At 35.8% G+C, this 21,466-nt stretch overlaps 1 protein-coding gene across 3 annotated transcripts in view; it reads left to right on the top strand.

Annotated features, from left to right (window-relative positions):
- Positions 1-19,985, top strand: part of LOC110446539 (annexin A7-like) — a 31,569-nt gene extending 11,584 nt beyond the window's left edge. For all 3 annotated transcript variants that reach the window (XM_021491733.1, XM_021491734.1, XM_021491735.1), the window contains exons 6-10: positions 15,741-15,822; positions 16,324-16,418; positions 17,992-18,105; positions 19,369-19,459; positions 19,873-19,985. In XM_021491733.1, coding sequence (XP_021347408.1) covers positions 15,741-15,822; positions 16,324-16,418; positions 17,992-18,105; positions 19,369-19,459; positions 19,873-19,970 — 480 coding nt within the window. In that variant the 3' untranslated portion in view covers positions 19,971-19,985. The remainder of the gene's footprint in view (positions 1-15,740; positions 15,823-16,323; positions 16,419-17,991; positions 18,106-19,368; positions 19,460-19,872) is intronic.
- The last annotated feature ends 1,481 nt before the right edge of the window (positions 19,986-21,466 follow it).

The raw sequence follows: 21,466 nt of genomic DNA, 5'->3' as shown, positions 1-21,466 counted from the left end.
AGTGTAGTACCCTCCTGTGCCCCAACATATGTGTTGTTGATTGTAATACCCTCCTGTGCCCCTACATTAGTGTTTAGTACAGTACCCTCATCTGCCACTACATTAGTGTTTAGTATAGTATCCTCCTGTGTCTCTACACATGTGTTGTTGAGTGCCCCTACATTAGTGTTTAGTACAGTACCCTCATGTGCCCCTACATTAGTGTTTAGTACAGGACTCTCCGTTGCCCCTTCATTAGTGTTTAGTACACTACCCTCCTGTGCCACTACATTCGTGTTTAGTACAGTACCTTCCTGTGCCACTACGTTAGTGTTTAGTACAGTACCCTCCTGTGCCCCTTCATTAGTGTTTAGTACAGTCCCCTCCTGTGCCCCTTCATTAGTGTTTAGTACAGTCCCCTCCTGTGCCCCTACATTAGTTTTTAGTACAGTCCCCGCCTGTGCCCCTACATTAGTGTTTAGTACAGGACTCTCATTTCCCCCTTCATTAGTGTTTAGTACACTACCCTCCTGTGCCACTACATTAGTGTTTAGTATAGTATCCTCCTGTGTCTCTACACATGTGTTGTTGAGTGCCCCTACATTAGTGTTTAGTACAGTACCCTCCTGTGCCCCTACATTAGTGTTTAGTACAGGACTCTCCTTTGCCCCTTCATTAGTGTTTAGTACACTACCCTCCTGTGCCACTACATTAGTGTTTAGTACAGTACCTTCCTGTGCCACTACATTAGTGTTTAGTACAGTACCCTCCTGTGCCCCTACATTAGTGTTTAGTACAGTACCATCCTGAGCCTCTTAACTTCTGTTGTTAAGTATTATACCTACCTGTACCTATATACATGCATACTACTGATGTTGAATGAAGTATCCACCCTTGTACCTATTATAGTTCTGTTGTTGAATACAGTCCCCTGCTGTCCCCCTACACATGTGTTGTTGAATACAGTCTCCTGCTGTCTCCCTACACATGTGTTGTTGAATACAGTCCCCTGCTGTCCCCCTACACATGTGTTGTTGAATACAGTATCCACCTGTGTCCGTATACTTCTTTTGTTGACTATAGTATCCCTAGCTTCTGTGCTCTATTATTTGATATAAATTTAGTACAGTAATACTTTCATGTTGAATTATGATGAGATATTTTCTAACAAACGCTGACTTCTGGCCCTGCACCCTAGCAGTGTTATCTGTTATCAGTGTTAGTATAAAACACTGTTACCAATGCGGTAGTGAATGCCATATGTTGTATTGATTTATTGATAAGGGTATGGACATCAACTCCTATCAGAGACTCGATCATGTCAGAAACAGGGATTTTCCATGTTACCTGGAGTATTCTGATGGTAACATGGTATTGACTATTGAACAATCATGATTCAAAATATTTTGCCATCGGTCAGTTACTGAAATGTTTACTTTACCAGCCTAGAGTGGAAATGCAAGGATTTGCGCTGATCTCATCAACTATTTTGGCAGAAATGTTTTATTGGTATATTATATCAATCAATAAATGAGATCATAATGAATAAATAAACAAATTGCATTTTAATAAGAGAGGGAAAAATTCATGGTCAGACCTGGTGAAACCTGGGACCTTCCTAACTAGAGGAATACTCTAACAATTGAGCTACCTGGTTGCCAACCATCGACCCAGTCCCGAGTTCTGCTACATTCCTCCCTCCATTTTCTGAGTCTTTGCCCCTGACGATAACATAATACAACCCCTTACCAAGTATTCACCCAGTACTTGAAACAAGGGTTGGTCACAGGCACCAGTTAAACGTAATAGGAGTGGAGTAATAAAACATTTCTCAGTAGTTCAGTCATGTGACAATCTTTTCCCGTCACATTTTGATCACTGTTGTTACTAGATGAAGGCACTTCATGTCCGTCCCCATGCTGGAATGCACTGCAAGATGTTTTGCATTCATTTCGAAAGTATTTCGTTGTACATTTCATCTTTCACGAGGCTATGTGCTACAGACAAGCTCCTAAGGTTGCCCCAACGGCACTGAGATCAAATAGACGTTTTAATTTATACACCGAAACGCGTTTTAAGCACTTAAGCGATGACGATTAATAGGTATTTTTAGGCTTCGGTATGTCCCTTGAACAACATTTTTCTTTTCGACTTCCGATGTTTGTTGTGTTTCTGATTTGTCGGAAATTGAAGGCTTTAATTAAAAATCAGAAATCGGCGGTGAGATTTAAACGCGCCGTGGCGGCCAATCAATGCTTTACAATCGTGCCAAATGAATTCCAAAGGGGCCATTGACGCAATGGCGCGGTCTAGATTGAACCCTGATAGTTAAAATAACAAATTAGGCATTCATGACCCTTACAACTCTCTGATACCATAGTGTTTATGATTTAAAGAAACCTGGAATGGTTTTCTTCACATGGTGTCCAGAAAAACACAACTAGGGTATTATTCTAATTAGCTTACCAAGTTTCCTAGATATATATATATGAAATGGTTTACAAGTTATGGCCTAGAAAATTTAAGAAATTGTATTTTGTATTTTTATGTATTTATTTCCATGGAAACAGGAAATGTATTGGAAATAAGAATTCAGCAAAAGGCACACAATAGGCTCTCGCTTTAAATGTGTACAAAGTTTCATACGTGTACATGTAATGGTTTTGGGGCTGTCGTCAGGAATGCATGGACAGATGGAGCCCACCTTTGTATTGGCTCCCACAGATGCATTTTGCGACAGATAATTAATCTATGGTGGAAAAACATTTTTTTATAATGCCAAAAAAAATGTCCTTTTTGGTTTTGAAATACATGAAGTCTTTTCTAATATGTAAAACTTACTTAGAAACAGCAGCTTTTTCCCAATATATATGTTTACTCCTCAGAAATATAAGTATTCAATAGCATTGTGTTCTGTGTATAACTTCCAAGATATAGCAGCCTTTTCTGATATGATATGCAAGAATAAAATAATTATCATTTACTTATAAATACACAAATGATGACAACGTAGACTGTCTTAATATTAACACTATCATTTAAATGATTTTGAATATAAATTTATCATTTTAAAAGGTGCAGCATATCAATCTCTAAAACCTATCCAGAGAAAATGACAAAAAACCATCTTATTACTAAGATAGTTCATTTGAATAGTGTTAGTGTGTTTTTTGTTGCTGACATGACAAATATTGTATTTTTATTTGAATACATTTCCACTTTATGTCTCAGCAATAACAAATGACTATATAACAACTCTGGTGGCCCTAGGATGTCTTGTCATAACAGGATGTGTGGACATTTAAACATGAAAATTATACTGTTTTGTGGAAACAGCGTTCTTAATAGATCTGTATAGATATTGTCAGTAGCCTTTGCTCTGTACAATTTGTTGGTGTCGTCCTTGGGAATCAATCAGAAAGCCTTTTACAAATGATAAGCTCCACTGACCAATCAGGATGTTTGTGTGTGACTGGTCCTAGGCAGACTGAGAGTGAGGTATTTGAAGGGTGTGTTATAGTCAGAGTATAGATCATTGGACAGGATATCTGTTGGTGTGTGTTAGTTAGTACAGCTGAAAACACTCAACATGGAGGTAAGATATTGACCTTACGTACTTGATGCTCATGATCACTGCTAGTGTGTGGGGCGTGGTCAGACCACTAACACACTTTTAGGAGCTGTATTCAGCTTGTACTCTACATACATGTACATGAGTCATTTTCACCTGTGTAAGTTACACAATAGATACACAGCTGATTTAACTAGGAAGTGCACTGTGGCTTGAGTATGGTAGCAATTTAAATACTAGTTAACAAACAGGAATATTTTGTGTATTAAGAACATGTATTAAGCCATTACCTATTGTAATATTAGCTGCCTGTTATAGAGTTATATTTATCTGACCCCAGCTGTTTTCTGAAGCATATCCAATTTCTGTAACGTACAACTGTAGCTGTTTTCTAAGGGTCGCATATAGAAAGATAAAAAAAAAATAGAAGTCCTGAAACTTACATAAATATATATAACACTACTTGGACTATGGAAACAATCTATAGGAACGTAATAGGGAAGAATGATATCTCTGAATTTATAATAGGGATGTACAATAACATATAGAGTGTACTGTAGAGAATTAATACATGTTACTTGTAGATGTTTAAATGTTCGACAGTGTCGTATTTGTATCCCCTGTCATACTACATGGACTGAGAAACACATTGTATACAGGTTATTATACAGGTTATTATAGGTTATTATACATCGCCTCTGAAACGATGAAATCTCCAGCACCAAATCACTAGCATAATCACCATCATTTTATCAAGAATACAAAAAAAAATAGAATTCTTATTTTAAAATGTCACTGAGTGCACATCCCACCCATGAAATATGGTATGTTATTGTTTCTGTCGGCCAGTGTTATGTATTGCAATATTGCAATGCCCTTCATTGCTCAGTCTACTTACTCATTCACATAACTATCAAGCTAAAATTACATGCGCATATGTTATGATGTTATTGATATAATTAAAGCAATATCACAGTGAAGAATATTTTTCAAAGTTGTTTTTATCAAAAACTGCATTTGTATATAGTCATAAATAAAGGATCTGTCATTCGTTTCCCTTCATATTAGATTTATGATACAAGCTTAGGATATTTCATGTTTGCAAGCCTCTGGCTAATATTAAAAAGCCAAACGAGTATCATAAATCTAATATGAAGGGAAACGAATGACAGATTCTTTTTATCATATAATACAATGTAAACTGTATAATTTAAAGTAAACTATAATTGTGATCTGAAACGAATATTTTGCACTTGGTCGCCTCTGAAACGATGAAAATTGTGTCCGCTTCACAATGATATGACATCACATTAATTGTTCCTGTTCGATTGTGACGTCATTTCCGGAGTGATATTACACAGGTTACATAAACATTTATGTGATGGCTTTATGACACTGCATAACACGGTATTCATATGATAAAACTATATACAGTATTTACCAATAGAAGTGGCCATGGGTATATTCCCATCAGCCATCTGGCCACCAATTCAATGGTACTATTTTTGCGTCTAATCTAATTCTGTGGCAGTATGGCAATGATGAACAACAACATTATACATTATATTTTATTATTTCATACATGTCAGAGTTCTTGGAGACCAATATGTGAGTTTTACAATCATTTTAAGGGAATTGAGGTTAAAATAAGGGAGGTTTTGTGCGCAGCATTTTACACAGAAAAATCCCATCTAAATTAATGAAATAAAGCACAAAATCTTCAGGACTTTCAGAAGTTTCAGGACTTCTAATTTTTTTTTATCTTTCTATATGCGACCCTTAGAAAACAGCTACTGTTGTACGTTACAGAAATTGGATATGCTTCAGAAAACAGCTGGGGTCAGATAAATATAACTCTATAACAGGCAGCTAATATTACAATAGGTAATGGCTTAATACATGTTCTTAATACACAAAATATTCCTGTTTGTTAACTAGTATTTAAATTGCTACCATACTCAATTCCTACCCCAACCCCTGGGGCCAGGGTGGGGCCCCAAAGGGAAAATTAACCAATATTTCAAAAATCTTCTTCTTCAGACTCAGAGGTACTTCACTCATTTTCTCTGCATAGAAAGAAAGATCATCAGGGGCTTTACTTAAATTGTAAATTTCACTAACCCCCAGCTATTCGTTCTCCCTTGGGGAGGGGGTAAAGTTTACTATAGTTTATATAGAGAAATAACACTTTTGGGTATATTTTGACAAGTTTCTGTAGGAAATTATTTTTACTTAGTGAGAATTATCCTTGACGGAAGATGGTTTCAAATTGTAAAATTGAGATTCCTACCCCAACCCCTGGGGCCAGGGCGGGGCCCCAAAGGGAAAATTAACCAATATTTCAAAAATCTTCTTCTCCAGACTCAGAGGTACTACAGTGATTTTCTCTACGTGGAAAGAAAGATCATCAGGGGCTTTACTTAAATTGTAAATTTCAGGACCCCCGAGCTATCCGTTCTCCCTTGGGGAGGGGGTAAAGTTTACTATAGTTTATATAGGGAAATAACACTTTTGGGTATATTTTGACAACTTTCTGTAGGAAATTATTTTTACTTGGTGAGAATTATCCTTGGAGGTAGATGGTTTCAAATTGTAAAATTGAGATTCCTACCCCGACCCCTGGGGCCAGGGCGGGGCCCCAAAGGGAAAATTAATCAATATTTCAAAAATCTTCTTCTCCAGACTCAGAGGTACTACAGTGATTTTCTCTACGTGGAAAGAAAGATCATCAGGGGCTTTACTTAAATTGTAAATTTCAGGACCCCCGAGCTATCCGTTCTCCCTTGGGGAGGGGGTAAAGTTTACTATAGTTTATATAGGGAAATAACACTTTTGGGTATATTTTGACAACTTTCTGTAGGAAATTATTTTTACTTGGTGAGAATTATCCTTGGAGGTAGATGGTTTCAAATTGTAAAATTGAGATTCCTACCCCGACCCCTGGGGCCAGGGCGGGGCCCCAAAGGGAAAATTAATCAATATTTCAAAAATCTTCTTCTCCAGACTCAGAGGTACTACAGTGATTTTCTCTACGTGGAAAGAAAGATCATCAGGGGCTTTACTTAAATTGTAAATTTCAGGACCCCCGAGCTATCCGTTCTCCCTTGGGGAGGGGGTAAAGTTTACTATAGTTTATATAGGGAAATAACACTTTTGGGTATATTTTGACAACTTTCTGTAGGAAATTATTTTTACTTGGTGAGAATTATCCTTGGAGGAAGATGGTTTCAAATTGTAAAATTGAGATTCCTACCCCAACAACCCCTGGGGCCAGGGCGGGGCCCCAAAGGGAAAATTAACCAATATTTCCAAATTTTTCTCCTCCAGACTCAGAGGTACTACATTCATTTTCTCTGCATGGAAAGAAAATCATCACGGGCTTTATTTAAATTGTAAATTTCAGAACCCTCGAGCTATCCGTTCTCCCTTGGGGAGGGGGTAAAGTTTACTATAGTTTATATAGGGAATTAACACTTTTGGGTATATATTTTATCCATTTTCAGCAGAAAATTACTCAAACTTAGTCAGAATCATCTTTGGTGAATGAGAGTATTACTTTGTAAAATTGGGATTCCTGCCCCATCCCCAGGGGCTAGGGCGGGGCCCCAAAGGGAACATTTAGCAATATTTTCAAATTCTTATCCTTTGATGACATGACAAGTATTGTATTTCACCTAGTTTACATGCTGATTTCCACATCACATCTAAACAATAAAATAAAGCTACCAGTACCTATGATATAACTTAGGTGACCGCTTAGGCCCTTGGGCCTCTTGTTTTCATAAATATATATTTACATTTGCATGGCATTGTCACTATATAGCCTCTTTGAAAGCTGTGTCGTTGATGGGACTTTAATTACCATGCACCACGAGACACAATTCTTAGCGTATTAATACAACACTGACCAGAACTACAATATCAAATATAAATAAACATGACGGCTGCTGAAATATCGCTGGGCATTGTGAGATTTAACAATGTCATTGTAAATTTATGTGCAAAATAAAAATTAAAATTAAAAATACTTTTATTACAACGAAAACAAGATCAAGGTCTGCAATATCGTACAAAATGCACATCGTTAGAAATCACCAATGCCGGCAATGGAATCAATTTTAACGCTCATGCAATTTATCAGAAATATCGTCCGTTACACTGCACTGATCAACAGGGGTTCGTTACAAATGTCTGAAATACACATATTCTATAGCCTACTGACACATTATCATATGTTACAGACCTACTGATATGAGTCACAGCACACATTTCAGACATTTGTAACGAACCTGTGCTCCGTCGCAAGATCACTCACTTCAAACGCAATCAGTTTCACACGTCTCGCATCCACGGTTCCTGAGACTGTTTCTGACGTCTTGTCAAATAACGAGTCTGTTATAGAATCTACCAACTGTTGTCAGGTTCCAATACGATCAACAAATAAATTCACGCCTGGAATATTCACAAAATGAGCAAAGAGAAAAGTTTGAATTAACTTCCAAAAATAACTCCCTCGTGGAGGGCAAGGTCGGATTCACGGTGTTCACTGTATTTGTCCATGTGCGAAATTTGTTCCAGGGAAAAATCGAAACAATTTCAAATCTAACTTTCAGCTCAGAGTTCTATTGATAAACTTAAATCATCCTATAGACATATCATACGCAATTGTATTGATACTAAATTGTGGAATAAAATTGAAGTGTTTGTTAAAATTTCAAAGTACCTCTTTGTTTGCCAATCAGCACGCAACAATACGCTGTTCAAACTATTGAACGAAATTGTGTGGACTGTCGATAAGGCGGGCATTTTTAATTTTAGATATAAATTATAAGTTAAAAAAGAACATAAGAGGCAGAGAAAACGTAAATATAAGTATTGAACTTTTTTTGTNAAAGTTCAATGCTTAAATACACTGTGCAAACAGTGTCGGATGTACATATATATATATACACATGTGTATGAATATTTCTATGACACATGCATGTGGTCATTCACATTGACATGGACGTATACTGACATCAATTTTCAAATAGCATTTTAAAACCGGTTTTCATACAGGTTTTTATGTCTGCTAAAAAGATAATTATAAAACAAAACTAACAAAAAATAGCACATACATCCCCTCACACCATAACATACCGGATATATGCAGTTTTATTTTTATCAGATAACAAAATCAAGATGAAATTTAAATATTCATTTCAAGAGAAAGAGTATCAATTATATAAACAAAGATACAAAGATGTATGGATGGTGTAAACTTGTTTTTTTTAATATGTTAAAAAATATCTTTCCATTCAACCATATTTGATCAAATTTTTCGTTGCGTACATTTTTTGAGGCTGAATTTTTTTCGATGTTAAATCGGAATGCTAGAAACTCGATCAAACCATCTAACCTGAGTCTTTATTTTTTTCTTGATACAGTGTATATATAATATTTTGCATAAAGGATGATAAAGTTCATTGGTAAGGCAACATTTTCTGTCTCTCCAAATAATACTGTTTCTAATCTAAAATCCATTAATTTATCCAAGTTGTGGTATATTTTGTTTTTCAAATCTTGCCAAAGTCTGAAAGAATGAGGACATTCCCAGAAAATATGTTCTATAGTTTCCATTTCTGTGTTACACATTTTACAAAGGTTATTGTTCAAAACACCAATAGTTTTCAAGTAATTATTTAGTGGGAGAATGCGATTTTGTAACCGATACTGGAACCACTGAAGTATTGTATCCGTTGTACTTTTGAAAGGAATGCTATACAATCGTTTCCAGTCTATGTTTCTAAAACTTTCTTTTGATTTCCATTTTATTTCAGCTGTATTCGAACATTTATTTTTATTATTCAGGGTAACATACATGTCTTTACAACCTTTCTTGCCTTTCATAATTACATTGATATGGTGTGGTATAAATGGTCTGATATTTTACCAAAGCAATCTAAAACGTTCAGTGCTTCGTTGAATAACTTTCTAGATCCATCTAAAATTATTGAGGTATCATCTACAAACTCTGAGAGCTTATGATCTTTCTGTTGGATTGTAATGCCCTTGATATTTTTATTGTTTTTTTTTATAAGAATAGCCAATATTTCAACTACAAGTAAAAATAGATATGGGGAGACAGGATCCCCTTGTCGACAACCCCTTTGTATATCAAAAAAATTTGACAGTATACAATTTTGGCTTATTGCAGAGTATGTATTTTTGTATAATGTTTTTATCCATTTTTTAATGCTTTCACCAAAACTAAAAAGTTATTTCATTATTTAAGCGTTATACCTGTATTTATACATTCTACTCTCCTTATTTCATTATTTAAGCGTTATACCTGTATTTAATCTTGCTTTCCCGTACAAATCGAATGGTCAAACTGGACATTCGGATTGGACTATGACTATGGGGAAAGCAAGGCAATATAACAGGCAATGCAGACAATACCTACATTCAATAAATGAAATTTTGTATTAAGCAATATGTCCCTTTAATATACCATGTCAACAAATGGAAAAGTGTATCATAGTTTTGATATGATATCATCATAGCATGAAATACTAGTGAGGGCACCTTATCATTTAATTATTTTATCTATAATGAGTACATGTAACATTGGGGGCAGGATTTCTCAGCCTTTACTTAATATATATAGAATTACCAGTGAGGGTTAGAAACCTGTAGACAAGAATTGATGTATAAGTTGTTAGTATACATGTACAGGAAGCATTTAGTAGTGTATGTTAACAAAACTTGTATCAGCGGGGAGGTGTTAAATCCCTCACATTATACATTGTCATACCAATAGAGTACAGTACATCCGTTTATCAATATAAACATGGAAACATATTTAAGTTCCTTTACATATAGGATATATATACTTATACTGCACTTATACGAGTAAACCAGTTGGTTAATTACCAGCGCCATGTGGGCACTTGAGATGAAGGAAGATGTGGCCAGTATGAATCAGTTGTTATAGGTCTGATGGGAATGAGTGGAATGTTAAGGTCAGGGTCTGATGGGAATGAGTGGAATGTTAAGGTCAGGGTATGATGGGACTGAGTGGAATGTTAAGGTAAGGGTCTGAAGAACACCTCTCATACATAAGTAACATTTCATCATCTACAAGAAACTTTATTTAACGTCGCATACAGGTAAACAAGGAACATTAGCTCTTGAGAGCTATTATTGCGACAAATATTAATATTAAAATTAAATGCTTAACGGCCCATCAACACAGGATAGGTCATTAGGGCCAACAAATGGTCAACAAAAACAAATGCTAAATAAAAACATCAAACCAAACTGAAAGGTAAAAGACAAACGTCAAATTGAATATTGAAAGTGGCCACTTTCAGTATTCAAATTTTATTTAAAAGACCAACAGCTTTCAGATAGCCTAAAATTGAAGAGACAGTTATGTTTTCAAAAAGAGATTTAAGACATGTAATGTTATTATAGAAGTTTTCTCGAGTTGACTTAAAGTCAACACAATCTAATAAGAAGTGTTTCACTGTAAATGGTTAAACATATGTAAAATAACAATAACACATTATATTACAAGTAAAGGGAGATAATCACATATAATAATGAAAAGCAGTAATAATTATCACAGAAAAAGAAAATATCCCAGGTTTCTGAGTGATTGGGAGTCCCCTACCTACAAAGGCCCCCGGGATATGACTCTTTTGAAACAATAAATATATAAAGATATGAAAAGCATTAAATGTGATTACAGATAAGTAGTATTCAGAATAAGTAAATAAAAGACATAGTTAATAGTGAATGACTTAGGACTAAGGAATAAAACACTATGAAGTGGAATATTCATACAATGCTAATATAGCAAAGAATAAAAAATGGCAGGATATACACTAATAAAGTGTGAATTAAAAAATGATACCAAAATCAATTAACAAAATTTATCAAGTTTTGTAAAAAATTATATTTTAGAATGCATGGAATTAATATACAAATAAGATGCTGCAAAAATATAGAATAGAATTAAAATATATACGAAATGCAATAAGACAATAATAGTATCACACAATCCAAAATGTCAGGTGGCAGATAGAGGTTACCAGGGCACAGTATGAAGTATCACTCTTCGCAGATATTGCAAAGGAAGATGGGGCCATCCCAGGAATGGACCAGCCTCCTGAATTCTTTGAAGTTTTTAACTTTTCTGAAGTCATTTGGGAGACTGTTCCACACCCGGGCAGCCTCAAAAGCAAACGATTTATGTCCATACTTCACAGTGTTGACCCTGGGCACCTCTGTAGTATTTTCTTTCCTGAAGTTATAATTAGACATCTTAATATTTACAAGGTTATGAATATATTCAGGAGACATTTTGTTTATAATTTTAAAAACCTCACAACCCATATCCTTCGGACGCCTTACATGAAGCCTGTCGCTGTTGGTAATACTGAGTCAGTGTCTGAAGGATGAGTTGTGATAATTATGTATAAACCTTAAAGCTCTTTCTTGTATCTTTTCTAGCTTTCTGACACTCTTCATGGAACAAGAGTGCCAGACTTAAGGACAGTAGTTAAAATTTGAAACAAAAAAAGAATTATAAATTACACGTCTACCTTGTTTGGTTAAAAAAAAATCCCAATTCGCTTTAAAATGGACAAATGCTTTGATGCTTTACTACAAATTCAGAGATATGAGCTTCAATGTTTAAAAATGAATCGAAGTTCACACCTAAAAGTTTGACAACACTGTCAGGAACAATATCTGTTTCGCCAATACTAAAAGACTATAGCATCTACTGAACGTTTCTCTATACAAATGGCCTGGAATTTATGAGGGTTTGCTTTCATCTGGTTTAATTTAAACCAGTCTATAAAATATTGACAGTCATTTTCAATATTATGTTTTAAAACACCTTAGAGATAGACTTTTCAACCACGAAAGGAGAAACATTTTTTTTAAACAAATTTTTTGACTCATCATTATTGTGTAATCTCTTTTAAAATAGTTTCATCAGAAGAATCTTTTGTACCAATATCAGAAGCAACATTTACAAAATATTAAAAACATTGCTGACCTCTGGTTGATTACTGATAATGACCTCATTTTGTTTTAAAATTACATTGCATTGTACCGAGCCCTTATTTGGTAAAAATGGTTTAATGGTGGGCCAGAAATCTTTTGATTAAGGACCACCTGCACAGCGTTCCAAAGAATAGTTGCGCATAGTTTGTTTACGTAATTATGCCCCCGCCAAAAAATGGAGGGGCATGTAGTGTTCCCCATGCTCGTCCAGTCCCGATTCAATGTAAAAACGCGTCCCATCCCGATTCAATGTAAACACTTCATTCTTTGACAGATTTTGGTCAAACTTTTATACAAAGGTACAACTTCATTCTTTGACAGATTTTGGTCAAAACTTTATACAGAGGTACAACCCTCCATAAAATGGGGAGGCATATAGTGTTGCCCATGTCCGTCGCGTCCTATCCCTTCACAATTCAAGGCCAAGGTCACTTGCTATATATAGAAAATCATCAACTGATTCAATTTAAACACTTAGCAACTTCATTCTTTCACAGATTTTGGTCAAACTTTATACAAAGGTCAAATATGGGTATACCTCTGACATCCTTGTGTTTCAGGATTCCAAGGTCAAGGCCAAGGTCACTGTTGCTATATATAGAAAATCATCAACTAATTCAATTTAAAGACTTAGTAACTTCATTCTTTCACGGAGTTTGGTAAAATTTTGTATAAAGGTCAAGACTTTAAATGCCATGCAACCGAGACACAAATCTTAGCGTATTAATTCAACACAGATGGAACTACATTATCCAATGTAAACGAACATGACGGCTGCTGAAATATTGCGGGGCATTGTGAGACTTGACAATTTAATTGTAGACCATGTGTAAAAAAAAATGCAAAAAATGTTTAGAAAATACTTTAATTACAACAACAAAAAAGTCAAAGGTCTTCAATATTGTACAAAATGAACATCTGTTGGATTAACCGACGAAAAACAATTTAAACACTCATACAATTTATCAGAAATATTGACTGTTGCACTGCACTTATCTAACCATGACAGAATCAAATGATCTTTTTTGCTTGAATTTGCCCAACTTTTTCGGTAATGTATTATCACCTAGCGGGAACGAAACTAACAAATATTAAAATGGCAGACACTGATTTTGAACCAATGCATTGACATCCAAAATCATACAATGTTTGAATGATCAAAAGTTTGAGACAAGGCATTTCATGTTTATGTCTTGCCACAAAAACAAAAGCCTCACTCCGGTCAGATAACAGTACTGTGTCAACATGACAAAAGGATCAAAGCACTGAGTGGCGCACTCTCCTGTTTAACTCATCCGAAGTTACAATCAGCTGTTGTCCTACACTCTGTCGCAAGATCACACATTTCAAACGCTATCACGCAGCTATCAGCCATGGTTTCCTCAGTTTCTGACGATATGTTAGATAACGAAGCTGTTGTAGCATCTACCAACGGTATAGCCAGGTTTCCATGCAAACAACAAAATAAATGAATGCCTGGATTCCACGCAAATTCGAACTTTTCTCATTGCTCATTCAACTTCCAAAAATAACTCCCTTGTGGAGGCAAGGCCGGATTTCAGTGTTGACTGTTTTTATCCATGCACAAAATTTGTTCCAAGGTAAAAATCAATAATTTCAAATAAACTTTTAGCTCAGATTTCTTTTGATAAACTTAAATCACCCTATAGACATATTATACGCAATGGTATTGACACTAAATTGTGGAATAAAATTCAAGTGTTTGATAAAATTTTCAAAGTACTACTAATTTTTTGCTAATTTTGCAAGCGACAACACACTGTTTCAGCTATTGAACCAATTTTTGTGGACTGTGATTAAGGCAGGAATTTTAAAGTTGTGGGCCACAAAGCCTATGAAAAACTGAACAGGGGAAATTAAAATAAAACTCTTTAAGCTAGAAAAAGGCCTTTAGGATATGCTTTATCTTCTATATAGAAGGGAGAATACTCCATGTAAAATAAAACTCACAGTGGAACTCTTCTTTGCAATTATAACTGATGCAGTGATACCCTTTGGGATTAAGTTATAAAATATTACCACCATGCACATTTACTGTTGACAAGACCATTGATCCAACAGATAACAGAAAGGATAGAAAAGATCATATAACTGATGAAGATTGTACGATGATGTAGCCCTCTGGAATCTCTTGTTTCAGTATGAAGCCAGGTTTTGATGTGTTTGTCATAAATAACCCACTTGACTTCCTTAACACATTCACCCCAGAAGACACATTTTAACTATTCCTTTTCAAAGCTTGGAATAGTTCATTATGAAATTTCAGGGGTGAATGAGTTAATCATAACGTCAGCCTCTATACAGTGACATTGTGATTTATGTTTTTTCTTTACTATTAAGAATGAAAACAAAATTTGCATGTGCTTGGGTTGAAAATGATCACACCAGGATAGTACACACTATTTAAGCTTAACTTATTTTCCGAAAATTTGATTGAACAGGTTATAAAGCATAAAGAAACCTGAAACAACCTAATTATGATGTAGATGACACATACTTGTAAGCACAATGTTAAAATTTGTTACAATATCCTCCTACATAAAAGGCACAGTAGTCTAGTGGTAGTACGCGTGGCTCATGATCGAAGGGTTGCGAGTTCGACTCTCGTCAAGGCACTGTGTTTCATCTTTGAGCAAGGTACTTTACTCCGCTTGTTCCAGTCTACTCAGCTGTATGTGGTTGGGTAGTGCTAATATTGTAGAATGCTAGCTGTGAGTGCAGAAATGGCAGCACCAGCTGTATGCTCCCCAGGGAGTTGAGAAAGATGTTGGCTGGTTGCAAAGGCCCTATAAGCACGGCTGATAATTTGTAAACAGCTTTGAGGCGACCTACACACTAGGTTGTGATAAAGCGGTATACCAAGAACCTTGAATTATTATTATTATTATAACATGTATGTCAGGTGCTTGTCATTATGTTGCTTTACATAATGTAACACCCAACATTCACACAAGTACTCGTTTAGGTTTACATGTACAACCATAGTTCACATTCCCACCAGTAATCTCATTACATCCAAATTTGTAGCCATCTTGATAGCTCCAAGTAAACTATGTAGTGCCTTGATTATAAAACACTGACCATAATGCTCTACATTTTGTACTTTCAGACCGAAGGCACAGTGAAGCCATGCAGGAATTTCAATGCGGAGAATGATGCCAATGTTCTCAGGAAAGCCATGAAGGGGCTTGGTATGTTTATACTTGTAACTGTTCTCTGTTACTAAGGAAAGCCATGAATGGGCTTGGTATGTTTATACTTGTAACTGTTCTCTGTTACTTGGGAAAGCCATGAATGGACTTGGTATGTTTATACTTGGAAAGCCATGAATGGGCTTGGTATGTTTATACTTGGAAAGCCATGAAGGGGCTTGGTATGTTTATACTTGTAACTGCTCTCTGTTACTTAGGAAAGCCATGAAGGGGCTTGGTATGTTTATACTTGTAACTGTTATATGTTACTTAGGAAAGCATTGAAGGGGCTTGGTATGTTTATACTTGTAACTGTTATATGTTACTTAGGAAAGCCATGAAGGGGCTTGATATGTTTATACTTGTAACTGTTCTCTGTTACTTAGGAAAGCCATGAAAGGGCTTGGTATGTTTATACTTGTAACTGTTAAAAGTTACTTAGGGAAGCCATGAAGAGTTTGGTATGAATGTACTTTTATAGGAATCTTTTTTGTATTGCAGGAACGGATGAAAAGGCCATCATAGATATCTTGGCTTTCCGATCAAATGAACAAAGACAGCAGATCAAAATCATGTTTAAAACCTGCTTTGGTAGGGTAAGTATCACTCACAAGACAGTAACATGGGGGTACAATTTGGTAATTGAAAAAGGGGAAATATGTCTTTCTTTAGGTAGTAATTTGTAATTGTTATTTTTTTTATGAATACAATTTGTTCACACTGCATGTTTCGATGTAGACTTTCTGAAATCTTTAAGAAGGGCCCTGCATTCATTTCTTCCCTAAACATAAACCTACTTAAATATCATCTTGGCAAGGTGTCTGCATAATAATGTCATCCCCACAAATACATACAGATTCTGATGAAACTTGTTCAGCTGTCCAAAGATTAAGGTTTAGTGCAATTGACAATGAGATCACCTTCATTGGGAAGTTGTTCTTATATATTAATACCCAGATCAATTTAAAGGAAAATTAAATGAAGGTAATTAATACTTATTCTCAAGTTTTATTCAAGTTCAAATCAATCTAGCTTTGTTTGACTTATAATTAATTTTAGCAATTAATAATCCCAAACTTTGGAAACAAAACAAAAACCTTGGACAGGAAGTAATGCGTTCTGGCTGTAATAGAAATCTTTGTGAACCATATACCATACCATATACCATACCATATACTATACCATACATCATATACCATACCATATACCATATACCATACCATATATCATATACCATACCATATACCATATACATGAAACTATTGTCTGCAGGTTCTTATGTGCATTATGGAAATAGGGTCTAAATCACGTACAAGGCAATCTCTTACTTCAGGCTTGATGTTTATCTAAAAAATACAAGTCAAAAGGTTCTTAATTTTGGTGCTTGGAATTGTCTTCTGATATCTCAAAAGGAACAGCAAACACCATAATGAATATAAATCAGAATCTTACAAGAATTTGACTTGCAAACACATGAATGAATTTTTATTGTGGTGTGGCAGCCATCATGCAGACGACAATTCACCTGTAGTTTCTGCTTTGTTCACCGTAAGTACAACATGCATGCACATACTTACTGTGAGTCTCACGAATTATTCAATACATACTATACTTATACAACTATAAGATCTTCATACCAACCAAACATATAATTTCTACCTATAAACACCACTGTTGTGCTGTCTCTAACGTCGCTCAACAAAAACATATTCATATGTAAGCACACCTTCTCATCTCTAAATTCTGCCATTGCTGACAGTCTTCATATAATTGTACACTTCCACAATGTTAATTGTTTGAATTGTTGTTCATGTGTTCATGCAACATTTGTCACATGTTCTCCTAAGTAAACACAGGCTTACAAATGACTCGGATGAACTGTTGACAAACAGCGATCCCCTCAGTGGTCTGCAAACGCTGGGTCAGAACGGATCACCGCCCCATAACCATATGTATACTCTCTGAACATGAAGGAATGAACACAATCATGCTACCGCTATTAGCTCTGAGTTCTGGCCTTACCCATAGGGGTTTCATTTGCAATATTACTTTAACTGAGAATATTTTGCCATTATTGTTTGAATATCCAGGCTCTTGGCCTCTTGTGAGTTGTTTGTTGATGAAATGGCAATCATGATTGATATCACTGTTTATCATTTTCTTCCCAAGGATCTAATTCACGATTTGAAGAGTGAGCTAGGCGGCAAGTTTGAAGATGTGATATTGGCTTTGATGATGAAACCTGAGGAATTTGATGCTTATGAGCTGAAGCGAGCTATGAAGGTAACTCATTGTAGGACTAATCATGTAGACTTGTTTTTAAGAAATATTGTACACATAAAATGTTAATGTTCATATGGAAGAAAGCAATAAATACATATATTTTTTCACAGAAATTCTTTTCCAATGCCATACATAATATCTTCTATATCTAATTTTCAACTATACACCAGGGAAGTGGTGAAAAATGATGAAAGTTATAGGGTAACAGACCTTGTAGAAAATAGCTCATAGAAACATAATGTAATATGTGTGTTTAATTGTCCTGTAGGGACTACATAATGTAATATGTGTGCTGTATTGCTCTGTAGGGACTACATAATGTATTATGTGTTTAATTGTCCTGTAGGGACTACATAATGTATTATTTGTGTTTAATTGTCCTGTAGGGACTACATAATGTAATATGTGTGTTAAAATGTCCTGTAGGGACTACATCATGTATTATTTGTGTTTAATTGTCCTGTAGGGACTATATAATGTAATATGTATGTTTAAATGTCCTGTAGGGACTATATAATGTAATATGGATGTTTGGTTGTCCTGTGGGGACTACATCATGTATTATTTGTGTTTAACTGTCCTGTAGAGACTATTTAATGTAATATGTATGGTTAAATGTCCTGTAGGGACGATATAATGTAATATGGATGTTTGGTTGTCCTGTGGGGACTGTATAATGTAATATGTTTGTTTAGTTGTCCTGGAGGGACTATATAATGTATTTTGTATGTTTAGTTGTCCTGTAGGGACTACAAAATGTTATATGTGTGTTGTATTATCCTGTAGGGACTACGTCATGTATTATTTGTGTTTAATTATCCTGTAGGGACTATATCATGTAATATGTATGTGTAGTTGTCCTGTAGGGATTATATAATGTAATATGCATGTTTAGTTGTCCTGGAGGGACTATATAATGTACTATGTATGTTTAAATGTCCTGCAGGGACTACACAGTGTAATAGGTATGCTGTATTGCTCTGTAGGGACTACCTAATGTATTATGTGTGTTTAATTTCCTGTAGGTACTACATAATGTAAAAGGTGTGTTGTATTGCTCTTTAGGGACTACATAATGTGATAGGTGTGTTGTATTGCTCTGTAGGGACTACCTAATGTATTATGTGTTTAATTGTCCTGTAGGGACTATATAATGTAATATGTATGTTTAAATGTCCTGTAGGGACTACATAATGTAATAGGTGTGTTTAAATGTCTAATAGGGACTACATAATGTAATAGGTGTGTTGTATTGCTCTGTAGGGACTAGGAACGGATGAGGATGCCATGATTGAAATCTTATGTACAAGGAGTAATAAAGAAATCCAGGCCGCCAGTGCTGCCTATAAAACATGTGAGTGTTTTAGTGGAGCTGTTTGATTAAAGTCTGTATGTTTTGGTAATGAGGGTTTTAAGTTTCCTGAGTGTTTTAGTGGACCTGTTTGATTAAAGTCTGTATGTTTTGGTAATGAGGGTTTTAAGTTTCCTGAGTGTTTTAGTGGAGCTGGTTGATTAGAGTCTGTATGTTTTGGTAATGAGGGATTAAAGTTTCAATCTCGATCTTAACTTTTTCCTCAGGAAAACATATCAAGTGATGCTTTGCATTTAACTTAGTATACAAAAATGTAGAAGTATGTTTATGTGCAATTTTCTCATCAGAAATGAAAAAAAGATTAAATACAGGTTACTCCTTGATCTTATAAAAACAAAACTTCAGAAATCGTAATAAGAAACTTACTGCACACAATGAACTGTTTGGTGTTTCAGTGTATAAAAGTGTCTTGGAGAAGGCCATACAGGGAGACACATCTGGAAACTTTAAGCGGCTGATGATATCCATGTCAGCAGTAAGTGTCGGTCAATAGGCTACATCTTGACGCGTAAGCTTACACCCGATTCGTATTGTAACAGGCCTGATCATATAATTCAATGTGACATCTACATCTTTTACAAATAAAGGGTTTGGCCCTCCTGGGGGTAGAGGGACAGGGCCCAATAAGAGAATTTAGGTTTAAAATCCTACTCCTTGAGTGAGAGTAAAGTGATTTGTACCTTATTTAGTCTGTAGCATCCTTGGGAAAAGGGAACCAATTGTTCTATACAATCCTAAACCTGGAGTATATATGTAGGTAAAGCCATTTAACCTAATTTAGTCTGAAGTTTCCTTGGGCAACTGGGACTCAACATGGTTGAAATGGAGGATGTTACCCCTGGGGAGTATAGGGGCAGGGCCTAATGGGGGGAAACTGGAAATTGATTAGATCCCCATGCTAAAGCCACATAAACATTTGATGGGCATGAAGTAACAAATACACACATGATACCAGGATTATAGCCATACCCCTGGGGACTTATTCCATGGGTCTTATCTTGGAAATAGGAGTCCTTATTTGCCTCAGAAGACTGAGCCACGACCCGCCGCTGAGGATCTAGTCACTGGGGCCATATCTTGGAAATGGTTCAGATCCCAATGATAAAACTGAATACCCTGGTACTCATTTGTCGGTTATGATGAAACAAATACATCTATGCTACTTGAATTGGCCAGGTCTGTTTCACCCCTAGGGACTTGGTCATTGGATCATAACAAGGAACATTTCAGATCCCTTCTCCATTATTAGCCAAATGTAACAAATAGGGGTTAACCTCTCAGGGAACTGAGGCTGGGGCTACTCAAAGAAGGAGCTGACCCCTTCCCCCCTTTCCCAGATCCCCTGGGGGCTGAGGGGGAGGGGGGCATATTATAGATGATCAGGTCAGTATTTATAAAACCTTCAAACATCATCTACTCTTAAAGTTACTGGTGGACTAAGATCATAAAATGATCCTTAGATGAAGAAGACCAGGATGTATACGCAGGAAAGAATCTTAGGGATGAAGATATGGTATGAGTGGTTGATCAGTTCAGAATATTCAAATCCTCCTCTAAAAGTTAATGGTGGATTTAGACCAACATTTATTAAAACTATACAACGATAATGTGGATCAGAACCTACACTCAAGAAGCGGCAGACATCTGAGGGGTCTGTTGGCGGGGCCATCAAGGACCACAGCTTGCTAAACCTATAAATGATATCTCTTCTGAAATGAACCAGTGATTTTATATCAAAAACAATACTTACCACGTCCAATTATTATGCAAATGATCTCCAACTACCAGTTCTTTAACTCCCAAAGTAAAGTTTCAAATGCCCCGCGCAAATGCGAAACTACTCCCTGTCCAAACTGGACATACGGGTGTAGGATGCGCGCGCACCTCCAACTTCCTCTTTCTTCAACTCGAAAGAAGCACATGACGGTTATTTCTACCCTGGACTTCGTTCAAGTTTTCTGAGGGTGGTAACCTGTGTCATTGTTTGTT

Source organism: Mizuhopecten yessoensis, unplaced genomic scaffold, assembly GCF_002113885.1.
Source record: "Mizuhopecten yessoensis strain PY_sf001 unplaced genomic scaffold, ASM211388v2 scaffold2781, whole genome shotgun sequence".
Lineage (NCBI taxonomy): Eukaryota > Metazoa > Mollusca > Bivalvia > Pectinida > Pectinidae > Mizuhopecten > Mizuhopecten yessoensis.
Note: the sequence above shows the minus strand (reverse complement) of the source record. Positions and strands in the feature narration are given on the sequence as shown.